Here is a 21453-nt window from a genome sequence, read left to right on the forward strand (position 1 = left end):
AGGAGGCATCTAACAAAATAGTTGTTTCACAACTGAACTCAAGGATGCAAAGAAAATGGCAGGGAGAGAGGAATGCTCACATTGCCTGCTGTCTCAAGAAGCCCTTGGCAAGATAAGAGTGACATCAGGCACCCAGCTACTGATCAACACAGGTCTGACATTAAACCACAAGTGTCCACTTCTCTTACTGGCTGTTTAATAAATTGCTTTGGAACGGGTGGAGGTAGAGAGGAGATCTTTCCAAAACCTTGTCTTAATGTTCTCCCTCAGTTAATGAATGTCAGCAAGTGGGATAGAACAGAAATTCGATATGTTTTTCTAGCCTTTCTTATAGAAGCATTTGCAACATGTTAGAGGCCACAGGCATAAAAGTGAAATAGTAGCAAATTAATGTTGTCTGTAGATTTTCAGGATGTAAGCTGGGCAATTTCAGCTTGTGGGTTAGGCATACTTTGGGTTTTAAGTAGTGTTATAACAGCTTACTATGACTTGAACAAGATTTTAGTATGAGCAATCTGATGTTGACTATCATTTACTGCCCTGTTACACATTTCCAATTGAGATAGACCTTTTGTGGAGTTAGTGTTGTGTGACTAGGGATGAACAAGGTATGTGCAGTGAACATTTTATCCAGAAATTATCGTTTATCTTTTCAAACCATGCCTGGAGATTCAGCAATTTCTGTACACGTAGTGTTTTAAAAATCCAACTTTTTTAAGCTGTGCACAAGCTAAGCACTTAAATGCTCAACAGTTTCCTGCTTCTGATTTATGCTGCAGTTGGTCACCTAAGAAAACTGACATTGTTTTCAATGCCTGAGTCAATGATAAGAATTACAACTTTGCCTTAAATTACCAGGGGAAAAAAAAAATCGCAACTGGGAATTCTCTCAGCACACAGACCTCCTAGGTAATGAAAAGCTTTTACTTCAGTCTATCAGCTCCTGCATCCAAAAGCCTCAACACCACAGAAAAACCAATGAATCTGCCTCTGGCATGCCTTTGGTAGGAAAAAGATGGCAGTGGTAAGGGACAGTGCAGCAAAGCCTTCAGCAGCCCTAGATTAAATTGCTACAGAGTTCAGGGAGCTGCTGTAAAGATCTATAATTAGCATTGACACTTTATCAGGGGCTGGAAGATCTCCCTGATACTGCATTCCTCCTTTGGTCAGTGGGGGCTGCATCACTCCATTTCTTATTAAGAGGGGTTGACCAATTTGGGCATAATTTGCAAATGCTAATTGTGCACAAATGTCCACATAAATGTAAATACACTCTTAGAAAGAAAAACCCCTTTGCATGAATATTTGTGAAAAGAAACAAGGGAAAAACTAAGCATGGTCAAACTCCATTAATCAGATGTCAAACAAACACTTGCAAATACTGTTTCACATCATTGGCTCAAGTGTTTTCACGTGGAAAAAGAAGACAATTTTACCTGTTAGCATGCTTATTCTTTTGATTAAAGCAGAAGAGTTAAGCCAAGAAAAAGCAGTTTATAATCCCACAAACAGGCAGCTAAGTAAATATCCTTAAACAACAGGGAGTGTATTTGAATTTATCATACCTATTGATGCAGCCTAATGACACTTGAGAAACAGGAGACATTTTTAATTTTAGAAAGTAATGAAGTATCAGGGAAAGCAATCCAAATTTATCCTTGCTGTGCTTTATCTGCTGCAGTAGAGAGTTATATTGGCAATGCATTTGGTGTAGCAAATTTGCTTAGAGGAATACACAGAGCTTGGGAAAAAAAAAGAGACAGTAACTTTTGCGGATGTCTCTGCTTGTATCTAAATATGAAATAATATGCAAATGTATTCTGTAGTTCTCAGGACAATTGAGGAAGTGATGTGATAGGATTGCACAGCTGCCATTCTGACCCACAATTTAAATCAACGAATGGATTCCTGTCCTAGCAAATTTACGCTTGAACAATAATTTTCAACCTATCTTTATTGTTTTGTGGAGAAGCATAATAAAAACACAGAATAAATTTCAGCATGTATCTGTAAATTCTCCTGAGTAGCTTGGGAAATGTATTGTATATAAGAAGATCATTATGCTGTTACAGTCATCAGAAAGACACTATCCTTTATGGCAGAACATCAACTTTTGGGAAAAAATATCCTTGTTGGTTTGTGCAAATTTTTCAACACATCCTTGAGACGTGTTTTAATCTAATTCTGTTCCTTTTGAATTTTCTGTTGCTCCAAAATTTGAGAAGACCAAAATGGGGCAAAGTTTTTATCCTTTTCACATGAAATACCCCAAGTAAGTGAAAAAACAGTGTATTTGGCATTTTTTTCTTCAGCTAGAAAGGCAATAAAAGGGCCAAATCCCCATTATTGTTATTATCATCATCATCATCATCATTGTAATTACACTATTATTAATTTTAATCTAAAAGCTGAAGTTAGGCAACCCCTTCAAGTAGCCATGACAACAGAAAAAAAAATCATAACTGTGTTCAGCAAGCATACTCTTAAGCACAGGTAGTGGCAAAACCTCCAGCAGACAATATTCATATGCAAAAATTGCTTTTGATATCAAAAGCTTGTGCTGATTTCTTTCCTGAAAAGACTAGTTTGTTACCAGGTGTTCCTGGGATTGCACTGAAGGCAGGAAAAACTTTAAAAGTTCACCTAATATGGGAAGTTTATTCTCTCTGCTGTGTGTGTGTCTGTGTGCACACATATATGCCTCTCTATACATGTGTATACAGTTATTCAAATAATAATGTTTCATGTAGCTTGTTTATGCCTAGGTATATTTCTTTTAATATCTTACAGATGTACATCACTACTGGGCTGGTCAAACTTTTTTTTTTAAATTTATGGTCCAGTAAAATTTCCATGACTTGCAGTTTGCAAAGACTGCATTTTTTTCACTTAATTAATTTTGATAATTTAATCAATAGAAAAAATAATTTAGATTTTATTTTAATCAGCCTCTACATATATTGAGGGGCTAAGCGTTTAACTGTACATCTAATGTATTGGAACTGAAATGCACAAAATATCAATTTTATAGAGATGATTTTGGAAAGTAAGGTAATTGAGCAAATTATTTAAAAACAAAGGTCCACACAGAAAATTCTTCTATAGGTATAAACTGGATCCATAAGCTGTCACCAAAGCTAAATTATCTGCAAATTTAGATGACCTACATATGCCAGAGATTTTGCACTGCTCCTTTTTGTCTTTTCACTGTCAGTTCCACAGTTCCAGTGAACATGTATTTTTAATGCGCAAATTTCAAATACATTACTTGTATGTCTTTCTTCACGTAGCATACAAAGTAAACCTGAAACAAAAAAAACTTAGTAGGTGCATTGATAGGCACTAGTGTGACTACATAGGTGTAAATAGCATCTGAGCTACAGCACATGATCAATTAAACGCTGCATCCCAGGTTAGGTACAGGCAGAGAGTTAACGATTCATGAGCAGCTTTAATATTTCTATCTCTTGAGCTGGAGGAACAGCCTTGACAAGATTTCATAGCCACAGCCTGCTGCACCTGGTTCCCATTACAAACCTGGCCTTGATAATGGGGCTGTGTTCTTCTGCAGGGGCTAATGTGAGCACTGGTATTTTCCTGCCATAACTCTCCGAACACGAGCGCCAGCGTTACGGCTGTGTTTGACCCCTCTGTGCACGAGCACTTACAACTTCCATCACCTTTCTCACTACACTGATGGAGATCAGATAAAACATTTCTCTGAGTAAGGGCACAATTTCTGAACTGTTCTTATTTCCTGTGGTATCTACAAAAGCCAGTGATACATTACAGGCTTCAGGGTTATGTCGAAAGTCAGATTACTTGTTTTCCTTCTTAGTTTATAATTGAAACATTTCTGCTTATAAGATATACTTGAAGATACAGGGATTTTTATTTTCCCAAAATGCTCTGCTTTGAATTTAATTTCAAATTACACTGAAAGTTCTAGTTGCAAAGCATAAATCCATTGCAATACCTACCTGTGTCTGAGAGATATTAAAACCCCTCAGCTATTCAAAGATGCATCTCATTCCTGATCAGAACTCACAATAGAAAAACAAAAATTACACTGCTCAGTGTGCCCCTAAATGCACCGATTTAGAAAACCAATGCAAACACATATGACATTCATACAGAAGCAGAAATCATCTACACCTTGAACTTCTTAAAAAAATAGCAGGGAATTCCCTGGAGGGATATGCTGCCTAGGAAGTCCAGTCATAACACACACGATACACCCTGAAAAAATATGTTGCTTGGAATCATTACTATTTTCCCCACATTCATTGTTATAAACGCATATGGATGGCACGCTTTATCTTATCTTGGCATGAAAATTCAAATATTGGAAGCAACAGCATAAATAAACAGACTTTCCCCAGCTACAAAACTAAATGTTTGAGGTCCAGCATGTTTTGCAGTTCTAATAAAAGGGGGCAGTATTACATCAGCTGAAATTCTGAATTGTCCAAATTATCATAAAAAGAGCTAGAGAAGGATACAAAACTGCTGAATTCCACTGAAAATAGACTATTACTGTGTACGCAGCCACAAATCTGCTTGTCTGCCTTGGGGTAAAATTTTCAGAGCTAGTTCAGTGGGACTTAGGCTCCTGCATTGCAGCCACTTCAAAAAAAATTTTACTTGAGCCACTATTTTCCTTTCCAAATTATTAAGGAAATATTACAATGGGTATAAAATGAAGACACATGTTTCATGTAGCTAGGATAAGCCCTAAGCCTAAAAAGGAAATTGCAAAATTATTGCAGTTTCAAAAAATTTTGGAACTATTTTTTTCTTTTTTTCTCTAAATAAAGATTTTTTCAGATTGAAATACTGTTATCCAAATGTGGCTTTAGGAAATTAACTTTGAACACCCCATGTAAAAAAAAAAAAATAAGAAGTCATAGCTTACATGTATTATGAACAGCCACAAGCAGATTACTAAATTGAGCAGATTCACAGTCAAGTATAAAGGACATTTGTTTTGTAAGAAGCATGAGGACTGCAGGGATTTGTATTTGAAACTTTTCCCTATTCCAGGGCGTTTAACTTAGACTTGTCACTTATCTGTTCTAAAAGGATGGATCTGCAAAGAGGTTGTCTCTATGCCACGTGTCCTTCTACGTCCCAGAAAGTCCCCAGGGAAAGGTTTGTCGGCTGAGCAGGATGACGTACTCAGGAAAAAACACTTTCCTGGTTGCAGTGTCTCTTTGTAGAAATCAGAGTCTTCATTAGACAGATGGAATACACTCCCACTGAGTTTGAATAAATTGCCTATATTCTTGCAAGAAAGTGAGACCGCACCAACAGCTCCTCAAGTAAATCAATGCCTTTCTTTTTTTCTTTCCCATACAGCTCCAGATTTTCTATTATAGAAACTAAATACTTAAGTTATATCATACCTAAGTGTAAGCTGTGGGGGGCAGGACCTTTCTGAAGTTACTGTGAGAACAGAACTTGCTTCAAGGGAGTTGTTACTGCTATCTTTTTTTTTTTCCCAATTATTAGGTACTCATCTTTTAATTACAAGTAGAACTAAGATTTAACCAACAGAAATAAGAATCCAATTGAAAATGCTTACAGTTTCTGTCATATCTCACAGCAGACTGAAATATAAGCATTGACCTCTTATTTACTAGGTACAAATAGTCTGCTAAAAGAAACTAAAGGGGGAAAAGGGAAATATAAGCCTTTCTTAAAAGAAAAAAGGAAATGAGAAGAGATCACTACCTGCAAATCTAAACCACATATTCATACAGATTTATAAGAAATCCACGAGGCCCTTATGACCAATTCATTCATGTTCTAAATTTGAGGGTGGTAAGGACTCCTTTCAGTAAAAGGAAGCAGAGAATGGCATGCAGAATGAAGTGGAAAAGTGTTTTCTTAACCATGTGTTTGGGTTTTTTTAACTGAGTTGAGAAATGGCTAATACCAAAGATTCTGGTAACAAGGTGATTCTCTTTGAGATTGTTTGAGAAACTGCAGTTGTTCTGTCTCTGATACTGAAGTACAGGGTGAAAAAAGCTGGTAAAAACCTGATGGCAGCATAATGCAGCATTGCTTGCCTGTAGGAAAAAAAGCAATGCAATGCTGGAGCCACTGCAGGGCTGCTGCTGGCAGTCAAAAGGAGATTATGCTCGACTAGTGACTTTTCCTACAAAGACTTCCTGAAGTGTTTTTCTCAGGCTGAGTTTGTACATATGTGCAGGAGCTCCGTGCACATGATGAAGTGAAACAGCTCCAGAGGAGTTGTTACACTCTATTGTCTCAATAATCCACACACTTAACAGTCCCTAAATACAGCAGAGCATAGCACCTCCAAAGGGGTCCTTATGGCTTATCAAGCCAAATCCAAGGGCCTAAATATGGATTTGATCAACAGACTGTAATATCTCCAGGGTGAATAATGCATGTTTTTTAAAGAATGTACACATTTTGCATACAAACTGTGGTCTATATCAGGAAAAAATTACGTGGATTCAACTAGTGAAAGTACGATTTAGAAATAAGAAAGGAATAAAAGGCTCATTAGATGAGGTGCTAAAGTACCATGATTCCCAGGAAGTAGGCAATGACTCATGTCATTTATTTTGGGGTCTAATTCTGCTTTCCTACTGCAAATACAGAGTTGTCTGAGAATCTACAAAAGAGTAAGGATGGAATATAAACATAAGAATGTTATATTAAATTTTGCTTACTCTGAGATTTTGATGAATTTGCTTCATGGCAACTAAATGGGGAGATGAAGCCACAAATATGTTGTGATTTATGATTTCATATGTATTCTACCTTGACTTCATATATTTTTGTTCAATCAAGGTTCTACCTATGTGTTTTATACAAAGATTTTCTGAAGCATCTTTGTCAGCATTTTCATGCTTTATGTACAAAAAAGGTAGCATCTGATTCTTTTAAAAATAATGTCAGTCATCTTATAAATTATATAGCATTTCCAGGTTCATTTAAAGCCTTAAATCAAAGCAAATCTTCTAAGCAATGATGGTAGTTTGAAATACTAAAATAAATACAAGTAGCTGAAGCAATGCAGATTTTGTTTAAGTACATTTTTTTTGTTGTTGAAGGTGAACACGGCTTGACTGGAAAAAAGTCACATCCTCTAAACAAAGATGATTTTTTGCATGATTTTGATTTTGCTTCTATCACATGGTAAAATTTCTGTAGATTATTTCCTTCATTTTCCTAACACTCTCCCCTTCCCCAGTGTTTCTGTTTACTCTGGGAAACTACTGACACCATTATTCATCCCTTTCTCAGCCAGACCACACCTGAGTTTTTTGCTCCACCAGAGGTGATGCAGAAAAAGTCAGCTCTGTTATAGTGATTTTTTGCCTCATGTTTATTGTACAGATTTAGACTCAGAGTCAAATTTATTTCACATAGTGCTGAGTTTTGGATTTGTGACCAAAACAACTCTGGGTAGCACAGGATGTTTCACCTATTACTGAACTGGGCTTCTCCAGCAAGACGTTTTCTGATTCCTGATGCTGCTCTGCCAGAGAGGAGGCTGGGGGTGTGCCAAGCATTGAGGGGGGTCAGAGCCAGGCCAGCTGACCCCAACTGACCACAGGGATATTCCACACCATATCACATCATGCTCAGCAATAAAACCTGGGGGAAGAATGAGGAAGGGGAAATGGCATTTGTTTGGCAGTGGAGTTTTGGCATTTGTCTTCATATGTAACTTATTTGTGCTGAAGCCCTGCTTTCCTGGGAATGGCTAAACATCCGCCTGGCAATGGGGAGTAATCAATTAATTCCTTGCTTTACTTTGCTTGCGTGCACAGCTTTTGCTATACTTATTAAACTATACTGATCAACCCACAGATTTTCCCATTTTTCCCTGCTGCCTCTCCTCCCCATCCCACTGATGGGGAGTGAACCAGTGGCTGCCTGGTGCTCACCTGCCTCTCCCAACCTACAACAACACACAAACCAAAATAACTCCACAGAATGATATCATCTCAGAAGTATCAACTAACCTTACTGCTTGGGCAAATGACAAAGCTGGGCTGTCCCAAAGTGCTGCATGTTTTTGTTTGGATCTTTCTGATGAGTGAATCTCTGTGAGTGAGCACTTTTATAGCTTTGTAGATTTTTTTTTTTCTTTGAACAGCAGAATATGAACACAGGCAATTTTCAATTCTGTGTCTGTAACCAAATACAAAGCTTTCTGAGATTTAAATGACACATTTTCAAAAAGGCCTAAGCCCAGGCTTTGAAGTTATGTACATAATTTTGTGAGCACAATCATTTGCACAACAAACTATTACCAACTATCTGAACTTGAAGACCAGGAACTGACCAGAACTCAATAGCATTTTTAAACCAGCTGCAGGCAATTAATTTGTCATCTTTTTCTGGTGCCAGCTTCCAGCTACTCATTTCTACAAGTCTAATTACCTGAAGCCAATTTCTGAAAATTTGGTCCTGAAAACACAGGGTTCTGATTCTTCAAAAGAAACCAATCCAAAATTGCAACCGTTATCAAAGCTTCACTGGGATTATGACAGAAACTATAAGCAGTTTTCTTGGCATACAATTATTTCAAAATTATGTTTCTCTAATTGAAGTGATCTAGCATTCCTCCTCCCCCAGCTCCATTTTGATCATCCTGCCCATCATTTTTAGAGTAAAAGAAGTCTATCATAATGTGAAAATTGAAAGGCAGAGGGTGAAGGGGGAAAGAAGAGTGTTCTAGAATTCTGTTTGTGGAAATGATGGTTCTGGTTTTAATGTATTTTATACTTGCTATAAAATATAAATACATTTACTTAGTATTCATGACTGAATTAATACTTTTATTTTCTTTAGGATAGCAGTGGGGATCTATCACCATTGAAAATGACTGATTTATATCCTGTTCTTTTGCAACTCCTGCCTTTTCTCACATCTGTGGGGTGAGGACAACACACCAGCACACCAAAGGTAAAAGCAGAGCTCATACTACAACCTTTTCCTGCCTCAATGGTTCTGTAGTAGCTGCTACAATAAATAAACTCAGCAGGATTACATAAGGTCACTGAGAGACTTAACAACAGATTTCCCTGCTGCTGTTTTATTCTTAGGTTTTAAAAGTTGCAAGTGCCACCATGAAAAGTCTCCTCATAAAAGATGGCATTTGAGGATGATGCTGTTTGTATCTGTTAAACAGTTCCAATTCACTCTGCTATATTTGCAAACAAAAGAAAATAATTTTTTCCTCAGACTGCCTGATATATAACCTCAATCTGGAAGCTGTGTATCAGTCTGCATAATGCTAGTAACCAGCACAAAATAGACATTTCAGATTATTCACTGAAGTGTTTACTGACTCTGCTTTAAAGGGTGAAAGATGAAATAGAAACTTGTTATATCAAATACAAGATATAAACATGATACTGAAAATACGGAGGGAAGATACTCAATAAGTAAGTGGATGCCATTTTTACACCTATTTTTCAAAGTGAAATCAAATGTTAAGAATTCTTTTAATAGCCCTTATAGCATATTAGATATTTTTAAATGTCAAGCCACTGAAACTCATAAAATATATTTTAAAATAATCATAATTTTATACACTCTTAACACTGATCATATATGTGACATTTATTTTATTTTTATAACCTGGGCTTTAGTACCCTTCCTCTTGGTTAGTTAAAACACTGACTTTACAATTAGATCATTGAATATGGCCTGCTTGATCAGTTATTAATTTCTATATTTTTTCATAGTATCAACTTGTATTAAATGAGGTTTCCAATTATGACCTTTAAACTAATACTGGAAGAAATAAATATTTATTAGACTCTGAATCTGACTTGGAAAAGCATTGTTTATCCTGTGTGGCAACATTTTAACAAAACTTTTTTAACAAACACTGCTTGTGTTGAATGCTGTAAAGAAACTCTCAAGCAAAAATATAAAATGTAATTAAAAGATGCGTATAAAACTTTAATGGGTCTGTTTATGATATTTCTCTGTCTTTCTGTGCCTTGCTACAAAACACCAAGCATTCCCTTGTGCGTTGAGAAAAGATCAAATTCATCATTTAATTTATAGTTAACATTCTGCTGAGTCTTATACTAAACCTGGACTCAAAATTCCCATTAGTCTTTGGGCTAATATAATCTTCAACATAATCCTCCCTCCCTCCACCAAGAAACAAAGAACCTGCCCTCAAACATATAGAATCACAGAATTTTTATAGGCATTGAAACAACCTGTTGTTTTGGAGTGTTTTAACAAACAGTCTGAAACACTAGTTACTTTATAGGCTAATTAACGTGTCCCTTTTCTTTCCTAATTCATTACTAAATTGCATCATAACTGTTCTATTTGCCAAAGCCTTAGTGATTACAGGGATGATGCTTTTCCCTTTCTAGTTAACTGGAATAAGTATTGGGGTCTGTAACTGATTTCGTGTCAGCAGTGAGAAACAACTCTGTATTTTTTGTGTGCTGTATTTTTTGCATGCTGTATTTTTTGCAGCACCTGTATTGTGCCACCTGTAGGGAAGCCAGCCAAGGAGGATTCTCCATCCCAAGGGCTGCCTTTTTTCTCAGCCAATTCCAGATCCACTGCTCACTTGCCCTGTGCACATGCAGAGAGCTCCTGCTGGAGCAGATCCTGAATGCCTCAGAAAGGCCACAGAACAGGACAACAAGGGTACAAGGAGTTTTCCAAGAGTCTTCTTTGTCCTCTATCTGGTCCTTGAAGAGCGATGGAAACTGTCCCTCACCTTTCTGATATGATCCCAGGTTGCTATTTGTCAGCTGGATCATGTCCTGCTCAGCCCAGTCCTAGTCCCATCATCCTAACATTTTCTCTCATTTACCATTTCAGTGTGCCAGCTCATTTCAGTGATTCAACCCTGCAGATTCAATAAAGAATTGTGATCTCTAGTTTCCCACTGCAACTGAGAGCCAAATGCAATTCTTTTGAGCCCTAGTGCTTTGTTGCATCCAAATCACAGATGCAAGCACACTCAAATTAATTTATTAGCACCGTAATACTCAACTGTGCTAGTGCAGAACTGGCCTTTTAGCCATATTTATCAATCCAGCCATTCTCAAAAGCACAATTCAAAATCTACTGACCACAAACAATGGAAGATTCAAACAACTCCTTTTCCATGTTGCTACATGCATGCTTAGAGCTCCATCACATGAGTGCACAGGGCTGTGGGTTTGAATGCTGTCATATAAACCCAGAGAAGTTTGCAGCCCAGCACTGTGAAGTGACAAGGTGCATTTAACATGAAATCAGAGACGGCTAAAAGCTCTAAAAAGAAATTTCATATAAAAATAAGAAGCTATTTGCAGGGAAGGGTGAGTGACAGGCTGTGGGGAAATGGGAGACATTACCTTTTCATTCCTGCAGTTGTTTAGACCCATGTTATTCATGGAGGGCAATTTTCCGTCAACACCGTGAGGCTGCTGTTGCTGCTGCTGTTCCCTTTGGATTTGCTCTCTCATTTTTCGAGCCTCCTGAATGGCTTTCATTACTGTGTCCTGGTCCCCAAATAGGGCAGGTGAATTAAGACTGGAAAGGATATCTACAAACAGAGAACATATTTCATTTAGGTGATTATCCAAATTGGAATCGGGGGTAAGATTTTGCTCTCACACTCTCAGAGCTGCACCCAACTAACATCTGCAGAAGGAGGAGGAGTGGCAATTGTTGTCTGTTTGAAGGCTGAATTTCTCTATTGAACTGATTGATAAGCTCATGGACTTCTTTTGCTGTTAGAAATACAACCACTGAGGTCTTGGGGTAGCCTGACATGGAGGCATCTGAGCAGACTCTGGGACTCAAATATGTGTTTAAGACAACAGTACTCTGAAGCTTAAACTGGAAGCCTTTTGAGGTATTAAAAGTAATTAATAAAATGAAAAAAGGAAAAAACAATCTCATTCACTTGGCCATGAAATTCTGTGTCAATTGTTAGAATTCCTTTATAGAGAATCGCTCCAGACATTAGTATTTCCACGTCAGAAAGAACAATCACGTTTATCTTTTGGGCACAAAGATCATTGTCACCATAACATGAGTATAAATCTCCAAATCAGTAGAGAAAAAACAGTTTTCTTTCTATCACTCTGAACAGGAAGAAACTTTTAAACAGGCATCAAACTCAGGTAAACATTTCTGTAACATCTTACAATGTATTCATGGAGATGAGTACCCCAGATACATTTTCGGATTTGAGAGAAAAAGACAGCAATTATTTTGTGACTGTTTGTTTTTGTTGCTGTGATAAAACTGTGATCCACCTGGTCCTACATGGAAGTATTCTCTATACTGCACATGGATGGATCTGTGCAGTCATATTCCAGCTTTGGAATTTTGAGCAATCATAATTTGTATGTGACTTGTGCATCTGCCTGACCAGAAAATGTCTTTTATAAAAGCTCTGAATTTTTTAGATTTGTGTACTTACTGACAATTCTAAAAAAAAAAAAAAAAAAAATACAAAAATGAAAAACAAAACAAAAACACCCAAAAAAATCAACCTTCAAAGATAATTTTTATACTCTTTTCACTTCACTGAAGCTCAGCTGAGTAAAATACAGCAAATTCAACCTCGAAGGACTCTGAATTATTTTAAAATAAAAATTATTAAGGGTTTGTTGTAGTTTATCCTGGGACCCAAATGATTAATTTATTCCTGTGGTCTAACTAAGAAGAGCTGTAAACTGTGATGTTTTAGACAGACTGGTGGTGGTTTCTGCCTGAATGAAACACTCCTCTCCAAAATAAAAATAGTGTATTAGAGAACAGCCTTTGTTCTTGCTGGGGAAAATCTGCAATACTCTGAACTGTTTCAGCCACTGAGTTCCATTCTGGACCTTAAGGAAGTTGGGAACCATATTTGCATGATTTTTAAGAGATTTAGATTCCTAATCATCTAAGCTCCTTGTAAAAAGACAGCAAAATCTCCTACATGGCTTGCTGATTTTTGATAATGTCTCCCTGTCTTTTTTTATACTTAAGAATTGGATTGAGACAAATTTTTTTTATTAGTTTACATGAAAAGTATTTATACCTTAGGCACTATTCTATCTTCTGTGGTTCTCTGTCTTGAATGGCCTATGACTTCAAACTGGTATTTCACTTTCTAATGTAAGGTAGTGCAGTGATAGTTGCAAATAAATTGGCAGGTAGAGTATCTAGCTAGTTGCAGAAAATATATTTCAGAGATCATGATGTTCCCAAGTGTTTGGGAATGGAAAAAAACCCATAATTTTTATATATTTAATATATGTATTTAACATATCTATTCATTATTCACAAGTGTTTCTATATATTTTACAAGTACACTTGAGCTACAGATTGTGAATAAGTGGTCTGTAGTAAGTATTTAGTCAGTGTTAAAATTTACTGTTTGAACTTTAGGGCTGATCATCTACATTTTGCAGCTCTTGATTCTGTTTCTTGACTGGTTAAAGTAGTCTTCATACATAGTTTTTGACCAATTTTGTTTCATCACTTAATAATCTTAAAGCATCTTGAACACAGGTCAAAAAGTCCCCACTTGTAACCATATGAATCAACAAAATCCTGACAGATGGGTGAACAAATAATAAAAATATGATCAAATAATAAAAACATGATTAAATAATAACATAAACTGGCTAGACTGATGTCTTTGTGTCTTATTAAAAAAAAATCAAACTATCTAATATCTAGTGAAGCTCTATGTGTATACAAAGATAGTTTCTAATCTGTTTGATCCAGAAGTCAAAATTTAAAAGTTAACTTTGTGTGTATAACCCCAGTAAATGCCTTTAGGAAATGATGTTCATACAAACCTCTTTCACAAGTTTTGTACATCTATCTTTATTTACCTACTTGTGTGTATATTCACATGTATTTCCTATATTCTATATTTTTCTTCCTGTATTTCTCACACTGCCACATCTTTTTGGATACTCTTGCTAAACCTTAGCATTCAAGCATTCTTCTCAAATCTTCACTGTCATTTTTTTTCCATTTTCAACAGAAACATAGGCCCAAGTATCTACTTAATTCACAACCAAGTGTGCTCAGGCTGGTGTTTCATGCAGAAAACTTGCCTATTTTCTCCTTTCCCCAGGACAGATTAGTTACCTAAAGAGGATCCTCTTCCCAGAGACCCACTGAGCGGGCTGGGGATGCCACTCTTGTTCGTCACTGTCACTGGGCTGCTTTTGCTGGCTGGGAAGAGATTCTGTGTTGGAGATGTTGGGGATTTGACAGGTTCAGCTGTTTTGGGTCGGGCTGAAAGATTCAGTGGCTGAGCTGCTTCATCCTGCAAGAGGTCAATGTAAATAACTATTAGGAAAAGACAAATGAAAGCATCATTTTGCGAGCAGCAGTTACTTTACACCTCGAAGACAATGCCACACTCCCCAGCAATAATAACAAAAGGAGCTAATTATCTGCCTCCTTTAAGATTCAACGAAAGGAAACCTCATTAATTTCTCTGTGTTATGCTTCTTATTTACATTAACTATGTGACTGGATCATTCTTTTTGCCAAATTAAAATTTGAATTAGCTCACATTACAGCTTAATTTCCTAATGTGTTTTCAGAGATCTAAATTAACCTAGGGCATTTACAAAGAATTATTTAAAATTTCCAGCATCTCGGTAATGCTTTTGCACTGGTTCTATTTGAAAAGTTCCTGGCACTATAAAAATAAGTTATGTAGCTTATTTTTAAATGTATTAGAAATGAAGGAATCAGAAGTACTACTATGAAAGAATCATTTGGAAAGCCTGACAGCTCTTTGGCCCACATTTAGAGCTGCTGCTAGCTTATACATTCCATGCATCTAATTCAGAGTGCATGTTTTGTTTAGTAAAATAATCTATGCTGGTCCCTCATAATAGAAGATAAGAATTCCACTGAATTCAAATTCCTTTACTTATCAGGGTAATGAATACATTCCATATGCATTTCAAAATATATTTTATTTTCTACTATTTAATTTTGCATCTTTTACAATCTTTTATTATTCAAATGTCACGTTTTTGACAGATTTATGTGGAGTCAAAAATATTTTCCACATAACTGCTATTCTGCTCCTCCTTTGACACTTCTGTATTTTTCCTGTATTCTGTAGTTATTTCTGCTGCATTCAACCTTTAGTATCTCTGTATGTTTTATTTGCATTAACCCAAGGACCTTTTCTTAAGGGTGTGTAAATCTAGAACCAGCATTTTCACATGTTTTAAAACTTTTCATTTGAAACTGTGGAAGAAATTCTTCTGACATATATTTTGTTTCTGTGCTGTAGAATGGGCCCATCTAAAAATATCTCAACTTCTTGAAGAAGACTTATTCAAGCAATTAATTCCTATTGCTCAGTATAAACATGCACAGTGCAACCTTCTTCCCATTATTTGAGCTTGTTCCTTCTACTTAATACATTAAGCAAGACAGAGCACTTGGAAAACTGTGAAATGGTGATTTTCTGTAGTTAAAGAGCCCAGTAAGACAGATCTCTCACTTAAAATATGCCCAGAGCAGAATTATGCTGGATATCAGAGAATATTGTTCATATTTTAAAACACTGCACTGATCACTTCAAAGCTTAGAATTATGTTGAAACACAACAATTCATCACATTATCTCATCTTTTCCATTCTCTTTACTGTCAAGCAGTGATTTAGCAAGGCACATCTGGTCACACACGATGCATTACGCAGGAACACAAAACCAACAGGTATTTATAATGCCATCCTAACACCAGCTTTAAACTTTTCCCACACAACTGCATGAGATTTCAATTCTTCCTGGCCTCTGAGTGTGCACCAACATCCACACCCTTTTGGAGTCCAGGTGAGAGCAGAATCTCAGAGGGACAAGGGACAGAGTCCATTCTGGTGCTTTGTGGCCATGCTTATGTGACCTCTTTCCTTGCACAGACACAAAGCGGCATCAATAAGTTTTTCCATGAGTTCAGAACCCCATTCAGACTACAAAGTTTGCCAGGCCAGGTACTGTGAACATGTGCACACTTAGAACTATCCAACAGTGTTCCCTTTTTAAATAGTTCTCCGCCTAGTACTGATACAATTCTGAAAGAACTCTAAACACTGCCAGTACCAGTTTGTGTTTACTACATGGACAGCATTCTCATTTTTGCAAGGCAACCAAAAACTGCAAAACACTCTGGTCACTGGCTTAAGAAAAACCTATCATTACTTTTTGAAAGATCTGACTTCTTTAAAAGAATTCCATTAGTTCTATAAATAATGCATGTAGTTTATAGATGCTTAAAAACATATAACGGCATAAAACCAGAGAAAATAGAGGATTTGTTAAGCAATGCATGACCATCAAAACTGTCACATCTAACAAAGGTAACAGTCTGCCAAGACTGAACATAGGTACTGCTTTTATACCAATAATTTCTTCATTAGCTGTTGGTATTTGTCCACACAAAGCACAGCAGTTCATCTCTAGTATTTTGAATGCAGTAGTGTGCTTAATAAAAATAATCATAAAAAGACTTCAGCTTTATTAACATATACTTTAGTCCATTCAAGTTACATTATGTAGGGAAACCCCCAAGAATTTGCATGTGGTCAATTTTGTAATAGGACTCAGCTGGCCACAAACCTGGAATGGTATTGGCCTTGGTTCAAGAAGATATGTGCTTGAATTTAACCAGGGAAAATTTTACTCATACAGTAAAGGTTTGGTTTGGTGTAGGTCCATTTGGCTCGCTCGCTCCCAAAATTACTTTTTCACATTAAAGTAGTCAGTAGTACACACTCAATGCTATAAATCACTGGGGTTAGGTATCACTGCTCTATGGCAACTCTGCTGGAACAGTTGGGCTTTGCTTTTGGTGGCTTCTGTATTGACCATAGCAAACTCTGCACATGTGGTAAATTTCCCTGACTGCTCTCAAGTCTGGGCTTGGATTACAAGAGGTAAAATATTAGACTAATATACATCTACAGCTAAGTAAAGTGAACGCTTTGCTAAATAAATGTTAGATCTGGACATAATGGAATAGTTTTTATTTATTAGTACTCTCAGCCTAGCAAAAAAGTGTCATGGAAATTTATCAGCCCAGGCAGAAATATCTACTCAACCACACTTTACCACGATGATTGATGATAATGAAAAAACAAATGATATTTTACTCTCATGTCAAAAAATGGGAAAAAAAAAAAAAGAAACCACCACCTCAAGTGAGTAAAATCTTCTCAGTCTGGTTTGAAGCTATGGACTGTTTGCCTGTAAGGTGTTAGCAGCCAGCAAAAAAAAAACCAACACATTCCCTCTCTCTCCTCACTGTAGTGACATATAAAGTCACTATGTGCCACCTTTAGACCTATTTTAATAGTTCTGCATTTATCTCTCTATCATTCAAATTGCTAAAACACCTGAATGCTGATGAGTATTTTTACAGTTTGAAGTAAATTGGTTCTGGGCATGTTTGAAATCATGAAATCCTAAACAAGCCCGGGAGAGCGCAGCAGGGGAAGGCAGGCAGTCCCACCCAAAGGCTCTGGCTGCTCCACGGGATTCACGGGGAGCACAGTGCTCATTCCAGGCTCCTGGCAAATGCCATGTTGTAGCTGCCTGGTTCCAAACAAGTGAGAATGAGCAGGCACGAGCACCCGGCGATGGCGCACAACCAGCGAGGAGCAGCGCGGCTGTCAGCAGCTGTGTGAAATCAGCAAAAGTCAAATCAATCTGCAGCGACACTACGTTTTCCCCAGAGCCCTGACTTACATATTATTTTTATGGGAGGCTTTTCCAAAACTGTGGAATTAAGTATAGCTAGAGATCTGTAAAATAATTAGAAGCTCTGCAGTCTCTCTCTTACCCTAACGATATAAGCCAGCACCACGTTTTAAGATACTCAGGGGTTCAATGTGAAACAATTCATGAAATGGATGCCATTTATGCATGTTACCAGATTACAAACTGAAATCTTGAAAATATCACATTTTACTGATGAATCTGTTGTGCTGCCTGTGGTAGGAAGAGGGACGCCTGGTATTTTTGGAAACAAGAAGTGAATGCTTTCTCTTCCCTTCTCTGTACTGATAATACAGCACAGAAATGGAACTTTTTCATTTGAAAGCTGGATAACTGTACCGTGGTTCAACTTCCAACTGTAAAACAATTACAGAGACCGTTTGATTTCACTGTCCTTCTCAAACACCGACTTTTTTCTTTACTGAAAAATACCTTAACTTGAGTTACCGGGCTGGTCCCTCTCTTCTCATTTTTCATCCCAGTGGGTGAAAGTGCCCCTGTCGTATTTGGTGGCTGTGGAGTAGATGGCATTTTGGCTCCAGGAGAAACTTGCATGCTTGCCAGCTGAGCTGCATACAGTTGCTGGAAGACAAGAAGATATACATATATTCCTGCAAAATTCCTAAAATAAGAAGCTGTAAATGTACTTTTTTTTTTCCCCCACTGGTGTTTCTTCTCTTAAAGGATCTTTTTCAGCTCTTGTTTGTGGCTTCCCTTCTTGCTATTTGCAAAAAGAGAAAATCAAAAAAAGACTGGAAAACTCCCAAACACCAATATCTTTTTTCTTCATTTGACTTTTGCTGATTTTTCTTTTTTTTTTTTAACCTTCTTGCTAATGATGGACATGGTGTTGACCAAAAGTTACACTGTGCCTAAATGTTAAGAGCAAAATTGGTAAAATGATAAAGCTGTTTATGAAAAGGAGGTATAAACCCCTGTCAGAAACAACAGCAATCCAGGTCTTTCTGTTCTTACCCAGAGATTAACCACTAACTCCAGAAACTTTACTGGGAGCTGCCACAGGAATGGTTTCCTACCAAAAGGCAACGTTAAAATAGCCAACAAGGTGTGTCCCCATCTCTGTGTACAGTGATATATCTTCCCTAAATGCCTGTAAGGAATCTAGGCCTTAAAAATTCCTGTAAATAGTGATGAAAGTACAAAAAAAGCTCTGGTGGAACTTTTTAAAAAGTTTAACTGAAACATAATAAAATACTTCTATATTAAAATAAGCAATCTCAACCAATAAAAAGTGTTTACTGAACAAAACCGAATTGGCTCAATTTCTTTCCAGTGACCAAACTGAAACCCTCACCTTGAATTAGCATCATGAATAATTCTTCTGCCATAAACAGGAAAGATCCTAATCCCTCTTCTACACATAGATCTACATAAACTTTGCCTTATTAGTGAGAAAAAAGCCAGGTGGTTTGTATGTAATTTCCAACATTACTATCATTCAGATGGACAAATAAAAAAAATTACAGTAATCAAAAGCAGACCTTTCAGCACAAGGAATTAAATGAAAGCTTAATAAAGAATAATTTGCAAGAGCCAGATGTGCTTATGTCATAATTGTTGCTTTCTTTGGAACAATTTTTCTAATATAACAAGCCTCCAGAGAAATGAAAGTTACACAATACTGTAAGTTCAGTGACTCAGTGGCGAGACAAACGCGTGAGGGAGGGGCAGAGTCACAGCTCAGGGTGACAAATGAAAACTATTGTTTGTTTGTTTCCTTCCACCCCTTTCCAGCACCACACAGAGACCACAAAAGAATCACAAAATAATGTTTTGAAATCAGTGGTGTTTAAATATTTTGGCTATGGTAGCAATTTTTTCCTATGTTAGAAGGAACAGGAGTGAAAATAGAAAAAAATTCCCAGCTATTGGTGATCTCCTGGAAAATGAAAATGAAGCCTTTCATACAACAGTAGGTGTTCTTTCCCCCTAATAATGGGATCCTATCCCTTTTAGAATATTCTTGAGGTCAACCTCTGCTTGCTTAATAGGACACTCTGCTTAAATGAGAGTAAAAAGCACATTTCACAAACTTTTGAAATCCTACTCATTCTCAGCTCAGGAATAATCAGGCACTGCAGTATGAAAGAGATAACATGATAAACTGGAATACAATTTAAAGACAAAACCCAACAATTATGAAGGCTTTCTCAGTATTCTGTGGTTTGTCCATAAATACTTTTACTTTTTTTTTTTTTTAACCAATTTAACTTCTTCAACTATCTGAAGAAGCTTATTTATACTTTACTAAAAGAAGACTAAAACTTTTGTACTTACTGTAGTTTGTGTTGCACTTTCTAGAGTGAAAAAGAAATTCTGTGTAAAAAAACCCCTCAGATTTATCAACTTGAGTTCCAAAGAATTTCCTTCTCAGGTAAGCCATCGGGATACAAAAATGAGGGTACAAGTTATTCTTTCTACAGTATGCCATTTTTAATAGGGGACAAAATTTGATTGTCAATGATGGCAACTAATACAGCATGGTGGGTTGACCCAGGCTGGCTGCCAGCTGCCCCACCAGCCACTCTCTTCCTCCCCTACTTCATCAGGATGGGGCAGAAAAAAAATCAGAAAAGCTCATGGGTTGAGATAAAGACAGGGAGATCTCTTACCTGTCACCAACATGGGTGGAAAAAAAGAAAAGGCTTGGCTTGGGAAGAATTAATTTATTCTCATTTACAATAGAGTTGGCTGGCGAGAAACGGAGACAAATACTGAAAACCCATCCCTGTTACTTTCCATTGAAAACTTCCTGACCAGCTATTTCAAGATCAATGCAAAGATGGAGAGAGGTGACACCAGTCAGAGCAGGACTTGGTGACCTGAGTGCCGCCAGGACTGGCAACAGAAACACCCACAGCACCTTGAGGGTTAACATCAAGAAAAGTGGGCTGTTCTAGTGACTATCTAGGAAACTGTTTGATTTTGGAAATGCAAACAGGAAAAGTAGAATAAAATTAGAATTTTTCACCACTCCCCTCCCAGGGTGTTGAGGGCTGTATTGGCTGTACTGCAAATCCTGTCAGGAAGAAATGTTTCCAAGGGAAGAGAGAATAAAAGAAATTATGTCATTTATATATCTGTATGTATATATAATTCATGACTGGGTTATTCCAAGGTCTTAGTACTAGCTTTAGCCTGGCATTTCTATAAATTCATTTTACAACATAAAAGCAAATGTATAAATAAGTAACAGTAATCAGCTTTCTGCTTCGCTTTGAAGAAAGCTGTTGTGCAAGCAAGTACAAATACTGCAAGAATTCACACCAGAACTACCAACACTGCTGTGTGGACTGGAAGGCTGTTCAGCTTTTAAACACCAGTTTGTATGGGTTGCTAGCCAGTCTGGAAAAACATGTGTGTGCCACCATTGCAGGGAAAAATGGATATTTTTGCAAATACCACTGCTATGGCTCAAAATGGCAATTTAGGACCTCACATTGAGGTGGTCACATTGTGAAGCTTTTATTTGTAAGATTGAGGAGAAGAATAAAACCCAAACACTGAATGAATGTTGACTGTAACTTTTAAAGCACAAAAGCAAAAGTTTCAATGAAGTTTTTTTTAACTGAAATTCCAACCTACCTTTTCACAACTAAGTAAAAAAATTACCTTAAACACTGAAACATATCTTCTTTTTGATCTATATCTATCATATAA

The 21453-nt window shown here is 37.0% G+C and overlaps 1 protein-coding gene across 12 annotated transcripts in view; it reads right to left on the reverse strand.

The window, feature by feature from the left end:
* The window catches only part of SOX6 (SRY-box transcription factor 6), a 366784-nt gene that overhangs the window by 43772 nt on the left and 301559 nt on the right, over positions 1 to 21453 (reverse strand). For all 12 annotated transcript variants that reach the window (XM_085063213.1, XM_085063212.1, XM_085063211.1 and 9 more), the window contains 3 exons: positions 18205 to 18354; positions 14116 to 14296; positions 11370 to 11560 (listed from right to left, as the gene is read on the reverse strand). In XM_085063213.1, coding sequence (XP_084919339.1) covers positions 11370 to 11560; positions 14116 to 14296; positions 18205 to 18354 — 522 coding nt within the window. The remainder of the gene's footprint in view (positions 1 to 11369; positions 11561 to 14115; positions 14297 to 18204; positions 18355 to 21453) is intronic.

The sequence above is a fragment of the Lichenostomus cassidix genome, chromosome 5, assembly GCF_008360975.1.
Source record: "Lichenostomus cassidix isolate B80296 chromosome 5, HeHo_3.0, whole genome shotgun sequence".
NCBI classification, from domain to species: domain Eukaryota; kingdom Metazoa; phylum Chordata; class Aves; order Passeriformes; family Meliphagidae; genus Lichenostomus; species Lichenostomus cassidix.